The 9897-nt window shown below is 35.6% G+C and overlaps 2 protein-coding genes across 2 annotated transcripts; both read left to right on the top strand.

The window, feature by feature from the left end:
* Positions 1-3499: 3499 nt before the first annotated feature.
* Positions 3500-9104, top strand: LOC131151233 (zinc finger BED domain-containing protein RICESLEEPER 2-like). Its single transcript, XM_058102485.1, has 2 exons — positions 3500-3957; positions 9020-9104. The coding sequence occupies exons 1-2, from the start codon at positions 3500-3502 to the stop codon at positions 9102-9104; spliced, it is 543 nt and encodes a 180-aa protein (XP_057958468.1).
* Positions 9105-9131: 27 nt separating this feature from the next.
* On the top strand, positions 9132-9674 carry LOC131151232 (uncharacterized). The gene is made up of 2 exons (XM_058102484.1): positions 9132-9476; positions 9531-9674. Exons 1-2 carry the CDS (start codon positions 9132-9134, stop codon positions 9672-9674), a joined length of 489 nt encoding a protein of 162 aa, XP_057958467.1.
* Positions 9675-9897: the final 223 nt, after the last annotated feature.

Raw genomic sequence — 9897 nt, 5'->3', positions numbered from 1 at the left:
CTCTTGCCTACGGTAGTTAACCGATCCATGGCATAGCGTACGGTAATTAGCCGCCATATAGCTATTTCGGCATACGGTAATTAGTCGCCACTAGCTAATTTCACAAAACTTGGAATCATTTTGGAACTCACGTCCCTATATATTTCAGCGTATGGTAATTAGCCGCCACATAGCTGTTTTACAAATACCTGAAACAAATTCATACATCCATACATACCACGCTTATTTGGTTTATGGCAAATCATATCATTTACAATATCAAGTATACAATTTATACAAATATGGATTACAGTCACCTCAATAATACAGCTTAAACAAAACCAACAGTTTCCTAAACAAAATAGAGATGATACCCGAAATCCCCAATTTTCTTGAAAAACTATAACCCAAAAATCCCATAATTTACCCGATAGATTTCTCCAAATAAGTTACCAAAACATACATACGATCGTAGCCTACAAGCTTACCGATCCTGATTTTGAAAATGGACTTATATAAACAGAATCCCCTTACCTTAACTCGAATTCCAACTACGAACTCTACGGTCCCCAAAACTAGGGGTGAGCATAACTCGATGAAAATCGAATTAACCGGATTAACCGGCCAAAATTGGCCGGTTTGGTTCGGGTAAAAAATCTGGTTCGGTCGGGTCAGTTAAAATTCTACAAACTTTCGATTAATCGGTTTCGGTTCAGTTAACAGTTAAAAAAATATCGGTTAACCGATTAACCAAATTATTAATAGTTTATATTTTTAATATAATTATAATATATTAATAATAGGGCGGGCGACTCAAGATTGGCCGCTTGGGGCTTGGGGCCTGGGCCTGGGGGGAAAAAAAGGCTTGGTGCCTTCGTAGTTCGTTCACTTCACTCCACACTCACAAACACAGACTCGCAGTGGGGATTGCCGGATTGGGTCATTGGGGATTAGAGTTAGGGTTTATTCTCACTTCCTATGTTCCTCAGTTTCTCTATGCTCTGCCGAGTGCCGATTTGCCCTGCACGGCGCACCCCCGTAGGCCGCAGCTCTTCGGCCTCTGCATCGGAGTCATTGGACCACCTATGGAGCCTCTCGTCTCGGTCCTTAGCGTCTCAGACTCTCAGTCTTAGCCACCAACTCGTCGTGCAAACCCGAACCCCAGTGGCAGTAACTCTTCCTCTTCTCCTCCTCCTCCTCTTCTTCTTCTTCTTCTTCTTCTTCTTCTTCTTCTTCTTCCACTTTTGTTATTATATTTATGTGCGGTTTTTGGGTTTGCATTTATCAACATTTTTTATGCTTCATTTTTAATTTCCGATAGAAATTATTAGAAGGTTAAGAATGGAAAATATGATTTGTCTTTGAAGTTGATTTTACATTTAGGATGAGTATTTCAGTTTCAGTGTAAATAGTTAGGACGTTAAGATTATTCAACAAATTTTGTTTTGTGTGTATTAATGAATTCAGCTTCAAAATATTTAATGGATGATCCCAAACACCACCTTAGAGCCATGAAAATTAGGTGAAATCTGGAGAAAATTTATCCTAGTTCTTGGTTAGTTTTATTGGAATGCATTATTTAGTGCTTGAAAATTTTAAATCTTGAAAGTTCAATGAGAACATATTCCATTGAAACATTATCAAGTGTCTGCTTCCATTTTATTTTGTTAAAAAATGTTGTATTGTAATTTTATTTTCTTTTAGCCAGAAATAAGTGATGCAAATTTATTCATTAAAATGCTATTCACAACAAATGCATCGATTAAATTTCAGTGGAATGATCAACGCGTGCTCATTGCATGCATTTTTAATAATTGAAACCCAGAACCACATTTTTTGAGCTTTCTGCATATGATTGCCACTTGCTAAGTTGTGAATATGAATGCAATAGGTAAGCATATTGTTTTATGTAAAAGTTTTTAAGGTAAGAAAGCTTTATGTTGTGATCAGAGTATTTTTTTTTTTTTATAATTTGGATTAGTACTCTTCTATGATGGGCTTTACCCTTCTTTTTTATTTTTATTTTTCAGATATTAAAGGGAAAATGAGCAATGACTTGCCTATAGAGGTGGGGGTACCAAACTTGGAGGATGCAATAATGATGCAAGCTAATTCCCAACATCAGCCTTTAAATCCCAATATGACAAGTGAAAGTGCTACTAATCCTCCTACTCAATCTAATCAAAAAGTTAGGAAGAGAATGGGACCAAGATCTGAAGTGTGGGATCACTTCACTAAATTTGTGACGGAGTCTGGTGAAATTAAGGGTAAGTGTCATTATTGTCATATTGATTACTGTGCTAATCCTAAAAAGAATGGTACGGGCATACTCAGATATCATATGGTTAGATGTGCACAAAATCCACACGTTGAAGAAACAAAACAGACACAATTAAATTATCAACCAACCTTAAAAAATGCAGAGGGCTCAGAGGCAACTCTTACAAATTGGAAATTTGACCAGGAGGCAATTCGAAAGGCATTATCTTACATGCTTACTGTTGATGAATTGCCTTTTAAATTTGTAGAGAATATGGGATTCAAACATCTTATGAAAGTTGCATGCCCTCGTTTTCGAATTCCATCAAGATGGACAATTTCTAAGGATTGTTATGACCTTTACATAGAAGAGAGGTTAAAGTTGAAAAAGTTTTTGAAAACCTCCTCTCGAAGGGTTAGTTTCACAACTGATACATGGACTTCTTTGCAAAAGGTCAATTATATGTGTTTGACTGCACACTTTATAGATAATGATTGGAAATTGAACAAAAAGATCCTTAATTTTTGTCCAATTTATAGTCATAAAGGTAAAGAGATTGGTATGGCCATTAAGAGGTGTTTGCTTGACTGGGGAGTTGATAATGTGTTTACAATGACTGTATATAATGCAAGTTCAAATGACATTGCAATTGCCTACATAAAAAGAAAAGTTTCAAATTGGAGAAAAGACATTTGTGGAGGCAAATTCTTGCACATGAGGTGCATTGCACATATAATTAACCTAGTTGTGCAAGATAGTTTGAAAGAAATGGGGGATTCAGTTGCTCGTGTTAGAGACGCAGTTAGATATGTTAGGCATTCACCTGCTAGGTTGAAAAATTTCAAGCGTTGCGCAGAAGTAGAAAAAGTAGAATGCAAAAAGATGTTATGCCTAGATGTTAGCACTCAATGGAATTCTACTTATCTGATGCTAGACATAGCTCAAAGATATGAAATGGCTTTTGAAAGGTTTAGGGATGAAGATCCTTCATTTAGAATTGAGCTTGAGACTAGGGATGGCATACCAAGTAGTTTTGATTGGGGACAAGTTAGAAAATTTGTGATGTTTTTGGAACACTTCTATGAACTCACTGTACGAGTTTCAGATTCTTTGTATGTTACAAGTAATACCTTTTTTGATGAAATTAGTGAGATTGATTGTCTTCTAAAAGAGTGGGAAAATAGTGATGACCTGGAGTTGAGTTTAATGAGCATGAAAATGAAGGATAAATACAACAAGCACTAGGGAAACATTGACAAAATGAATATGTTGATTTTTGTTGCATCTGTTCTTGACCCTAGACGTAAGTTGGGATTTGTGCAATACGCTCTTTCTACTATGTATGAAGGTGACAAAGGTTTATTGGTGGGGAAAAAGGTTCAGGATACAACAATGGAATTGTTTGCTGAGTATAAAAAGTTGTCACAATCTAAAAATGAAGAATCAAACAGAAGTAAAACTTCAAGCTCGACTTGCTCCACTGGTCAAGGTGAAGCAGTAGAACGAAAGTTCAAAGTTTTGTATCAAAAGTACAAGACTCAAATTGGAGGTGGAGATAATAAATCAGAGTTGGATAGGTATTTGGGGGAGGATTGTGAAAAGGACGTGGAGGGCTTTGATATTTTGGAGTGGTGGAGATTAAATAGTCAAAGGTTTCCCGTCCTTTCACATATGGTTCGTGATGTTTTAGCAGTACCCATCTCTACAGTTGCTTCAGAGTCTGCTTTTAGCACGGGGGGGGGGGGGGGGGCGTGTTCTCGATGCCTTTAAGAGTTCTTTGACTCCTAAAATTGTTCAAGCTCTTATCTATACACAAGATTCGATGCGGAATTCACATACTCCAATTAAGGTTGAAGAAGACATAGATGACCTTGAAAATCTAGAAAAGGTAATATTATATTTATATATTGTCAAAAATTTTCATTTGTTCATTAAATGATTAATTATTACAACTTACGAGTGCTTCTATATAATTTTTTAGAGTTGTCAAAGGTTGCATTGGAGTCCACAATTGGTGAATAAGACAAACAAAGAAAGACAAAGGGTTGGTTTCATACTTTCATATTGAGATTATGCTTTAGTGTTTTGTTATATAAATCACATGCTATCAATTATCATTATTTTGGTTTGTTGCTGACTTACAGGTGAAATAAGCAGAGAAATTGTGCTTTGTAATTTGCAATGTAAGAAGCTAAAAAGTGGGAGTTTCTAATACAAGAAGCCATGAAATTGTAGCTGTCACTTCTCAGCTAATGTATGAAGCATTGGAGTCCTAGTTTTTTATTTTAATTTTTAAGAAACAATTTATATTTTATGTTTGTTTTTTATTTTTTATTTTGCACAAACTGTTTACATTGGTCTGTAATATAATATTATGAACTTTGGACTCTTGAACTCAAATCCAAGTAGACACTGTAGACCTTTTAAATTTCATGTTTGGTCTATGGGAAGATTTTCTAGATCGTTTTAGTATGCAAATGATTTTATTTTTACATTTATTAGATTTTATGTAAACAAGGTTCTGTACTTCTATTTTTACATTGATTAGATTTTATCTAAACAAGGATAAGACACCTAGCTGACTAGTTGTGAGCCTCTGATGGTGTCATTATATATATTTTTTTTCTTCAAAATTAAGAGTTTCTTAATTCAGCTGACGGTGGATAACCCTACCCCCAATTCACTCAACCCCACTTTTTTTTTCTATTGAATTCTGGGATTGTCTTGCTTAATTTGCCTTTAGTAGAAACTAAACTTGTGCTTATACTCGTCATTTGGTTTGATAATTTTATGAACAATGGTTAATGGTTATGCTTCTCGTGAACAACCCTATTTTTCTTATATAAGTGCATTAAGGAGTTTAATTAAGTTTGCTTATACTCGTCATTATTATTATTATTATTATTATTATTATTATTATTATTATTATTATTATTATTATTATTATTATATTTTGTCGTCGTTTTTCTTGTTTTGGGTTCTTTGTTTTATGGTAAAATATCATTAGCCTGAAACCCGAAAATGCTCGAAACAGACTTTCGATCTGCTAGAAATGTAGAGAATCCTTCACTAATCCTCACTGTAACTTTGGATTTACGATTCCGGTGACAAACAGTGAAGCAATCGAGGGGGGAGAGAGAGAGAGAGCTTCAAATCCTAGAGAGAGAGAGAGAGAGAGAGAGAGAGAGAGAGAGAGAGAGAGAGAGAGAGGAAAACTAAAACTTAGCCAAGAAGCAACTGAAAATATCCTTATAAAGACCTTTGACCCGGGGGATTTCGTTGACGAATTGGTGTCCTCGTCGACGAGGTCTTCAAGCATTTTGTTGACGAGACAGTGATTTCATCGACGAACCCTGATGTTTAAATTCTTCCAAACCTCTCGGCTTTTCCTTGTCGAAGAACCTCTGAATTTCGTCGACGAGAAGCCTTCTACCTTCGTCAAGGAATTATGGCCTCGTCGATGAAGTCTGCAGAATTCAATTTTTACCCCTCTTTTACATAATTAACGCGTACAACACAATTCGGGTTCTTACAATATTGGATGCATCCGTTTCTAGAATTATTTCCAATTCAGGCCCATATGGGTAATACTTAGGTAGATTTTGGATCTCCCTTTTGAGGATTTTGACTACTTCAGTATCTTCTTTCTCCCATTTTCATATTTTCTTACTAGAAACTTTTTCCTATATGGGAAATGATTTTTCTACAAGATTTTGGATAAACCTTCTTGCATAGTTTAGAACTCCCAAAAAGCTCTAGCACTGCTTTCTATCTACAAATTCATCTGGAAACTACAATAGCTTTTCTGCTACGTGCGATTGGAGCTCTTCTCGACTTCCTTGAATTCTTAAAATAAGGAAATCAATATGGGATTTAGCCCATATGCTCTTTCTTTCTGAAAGAACCATTCCTTCCTTTATAAACACCCCAACAACCTGCTTAAGATGCTTATAATGCTTTTATAGATTTCGGTTGAAGACAAGGGCATCATCGATATAGATTGCCACAAACTATGACAACCTATAAAATGCTTTGTCCATTCTTCTTTGGAAATTCCTCAAAGCATTTTTTAATCTAAATGGCATAACTATCCATTCACACTGTCCTACTGTGGTTGTAAAGGCAGTGAGATCACTGGCTTCTTCTTTGATTTTAATCTGCCAATATCCTAACTCAAGATCAAACTTAGAATAAACCGTTGGTTGCTCTCTTCGAATCCTATTCCTTGAGGATTCCTAATTTGGGAGATTATAATTGTAAACACCTAGAAAAATAATAATAAAGGAAAAAAAGGGAAATCGGTTTGGTGCAGGACCAAACCGTCAACGATTTGGGGGACCTCAGGAAAACCATCGACAGTTTCGAGTTATCGAGGCTTAGTAAAGGTAAAACGGTAAAAATCGGTTTGGTTAAAAACCAAACCGTCGACGGTTTCAAGAAAACCGTCAATGGTTTTGTCTGGGGCAGTAGTTTATAAATAGGATTTAGCTCATTTCTTTTGGAAAAATTAAAACTCTCTCACTCTCTCTCTAGGTTGCGTACCCACACACTCTCTCTCTTCAATTTTTCTTTAAATTTCAGTCAAATTGACGATCAAACGTACTTTCATGATCTCGGCGACGATTCTTAATAGTTTAATCGGGGCCGTTTTGCTGTTTGGGGATCTTAGGCACCACTCCAGGGTTGAGGTAAGGGGAATAGATTATGTCAGGTATTTTTAAACGTTTAGCCGATTAAATTGTAATATGAGATTACAGGAAATAAATCTATATGTTTTTCTTGATATTCTAGAATATGGAAATGGTGATCTTGAATTATGATTATTATAGGTATATATTTTTGGGAAAACAAGTATATTGAGTTGATTAAATCCTAAAAGATGATGATTCTTTTAATTTTTAACAATATATATATATATATATATATATATATATTCCAGGCAGTTATTAAATTATGAATTATCACCCAAATTGCATGGCATGAGTATATACTGATTTTAGAAAATGTTGTAAAAATTATGGAATTATGATATGAGTATAGAAGGCTCTATGCCGAGTACAGATGGCTATGTGCTTATTTCAAATGGTTGTGAGCTGATTATAGACGGTTGTGTGCTGAGTACAGATGGCTGTGTGCCGATTACAGATAGTTATGTGCCGATTGTATATGGCTATGTGTCAAGATATGATATGATATGATATGATTTCACACAAAATAAATTGAGAACATGATAGATTTTATATAGTATGATGAAAATGAGATTATGTTACAGTTAAATTATATGAAATTTATTATATAGTAGTAGAACCCTGGTGGACTGGCTCAGATTGAGAGCACGATACTGTAGCTATTATGATAGTCAGTGAAACCACACTACTTAGAAAGAGTGTTGGTAACGAAAGTCGATTTGGCCTGCGAAGAGATGTTGACCGCCCCTGGGTCCGGACCAGACTGTGGTAGGCAAATCGTACTATAGACATGTTAAATTTGACTTAACCTAGTGGTAGGCCAACCATGACTAAGTCTTGCCTTTGGGCCACACAACCCGATCATGTAGGGTTATTACATGATGATATATGATCGTCCATCTAGGAAAAATTCCTCATGTATATATGTATATGATGTTTCAGTTATTACAGAGAATTATGTATTATGATGCAACATGTTTTGAAAAGGAAATATGTGTTTTCAAATAAATACATAAGTATGAGTATAGATTTACATGTTTTGTCAGTTTTGTTAATTATTTAATGGATGTGTTTTTGGAATATTAAAACTCATGTTGCCACACACTGATAATAATTTATTTTATCTTACTGAGATGTGTCTTACTCTTATAATTTCTAACATTTCAGGAAATCCTAGAAATCAGGCCTAGAGTGCTTCAGGGCAGGGCTGATTAGAGTTTGTTCAGGGTAAGTTTTGTGAGACACAGTTATGTAAATGGGTATACTTAGTGTTTTGAGGGATGCATTTATGGACTTATGGGAAGTATGTATGTATTTTGAGTGATAGTAGAACTCTAACATTGTATTTGGAGTTTATATGTTTATGCTCCGCTGTGTTGTGTAAAATAAGTTTATGGATAGGTGTACCTAGTACCTTACAATGGGTACCAGGTTGTTACATTATGGTATCAGAGCATATTTATCGTAGAATTTCACAGGGCTTTACAGTTTGGTATCAGAGCATATTTATTGTCGAGTTTCTCAGAGGGCTTCATAGTTTGGTATCAGAACCTAGGTTGCTAGGTTCTGTAGACTTTAGCAGATAAAAATACTAGAGTATAGGAATAAATCTTGATGAGAGTAGGAAATGGGTAGATTATGAATCTAGTAAGTCATTGTTGGGAGTTCAAGTGGAATCTTGGGGTTTTGCTTTCGCAACCTGGAGGCAAGAATCCATTGACGGTCTTCTGTGGTTTTCTTGAGACGACGACTTCAGGAAATTTACGGCAAACCATTGATGATTTTGCTTTTGTGCAGAGAGACTGGAACTTGAGGCGTCAGTTGGTTGGATAGGTAGTAATTTCTGTGGTGATTTGAGACTTGATCCTTAGATGGCTAAGTGTATACGAGAAAAAGGGATAGGTGAAGGTTTTTGGGCTAAACTGTCGACGGTTTTGTGTGGCAAGTACAAACCATCGATGATTTTGTATCTGTGTCGTGTGTTAAGGCTTATATTAAGAGTATGGATATTAAACTATCTTCTTAGTTAGATAAATGTACAGGTTATGTTAGGACATTAGAATTCTAAGATTGTTTTATGTCCTATTTTCAGGATGGATAACGGAAATAACAATGCAAATGCTGGAGGTAGTAGTCATGTGGGGGCTTCAAGTATGGGTGGTCGTGATTCTGATTAAGTACTGCGGAGTGTAGCTCAACAGGTTATGGCGAAAATTGCATGGAATTCCAGGGAACGGGATTGCCTAATAGCTGAACAGGGCTACACCATTGAGCAATTGACTCGGATGAATCCCCCAGCTTTTTCAGGAAGTGCCGACCCAATTAATGCAAAGAATTTGGTACAAGAGATTGATAAGGTTTTGGCAGTACTATGCTGCATTGACGAGCAAAAAGTTCTCTATGCCACATTCAAGTTGACGGGTGAGACCAAGCGATGGTGGTTAGCGGTGAAGCTACTGGAGGAGCAGAGGCCAATACCCATAGCATTGAATTGGGGTCGTTTTAAGGAGATCTTCTATCATTGGTACTTCCCCGCCTCCATTTGGGACGTTAAAGCAAAGGAGTTTCTGCACTTAATTTAGGGACACTTGACTGTGCAACAGTATGCAGCCAAGTTCGTGGAAGTGTCTCGTTTCACCCAATACATGACTCCAGATGGGTTAAAAAAGGTGCAGAGATTTGAGAAGGCCTTGAGGCAGGAGATATATGAACAGGTGGCGGTTTTACAGGTGCAAGATTTCTCATAACTAGTGTAGTAACCCAAAAAAAATTATTATTATTATTGTTAATTAATCATTATTAAATTAAATTAATAATAGGATAGATATATAAGTATACATATATATAGGATAAAGTAATGTGGGTATTTATATATATATATATATAATATTAATATAATGTTGTAATGGTTAAAGTAAGATAATAAAGTAATAATATTAATATAATATAATTAAATATAAGTGGAATGCA

This window comes from Malania oleifera, chromosome 3, assembly GCF_029873635.1.
Source record: "Malania oleifera isolate guangnan ecotype guangnan chromosome 3, ASM2987363v1, whole genome shotgun sequence".
Taxonomy (NCBI): Eukaryota; Viridiplantae; Streptophyta; class Magnoliopsida; order Santalales; family Ximeniaceae; genus Malania; species Malania oleifera.
This window is presented reverse-complemented; position numbering and strand designations above follow the sequence as displayed.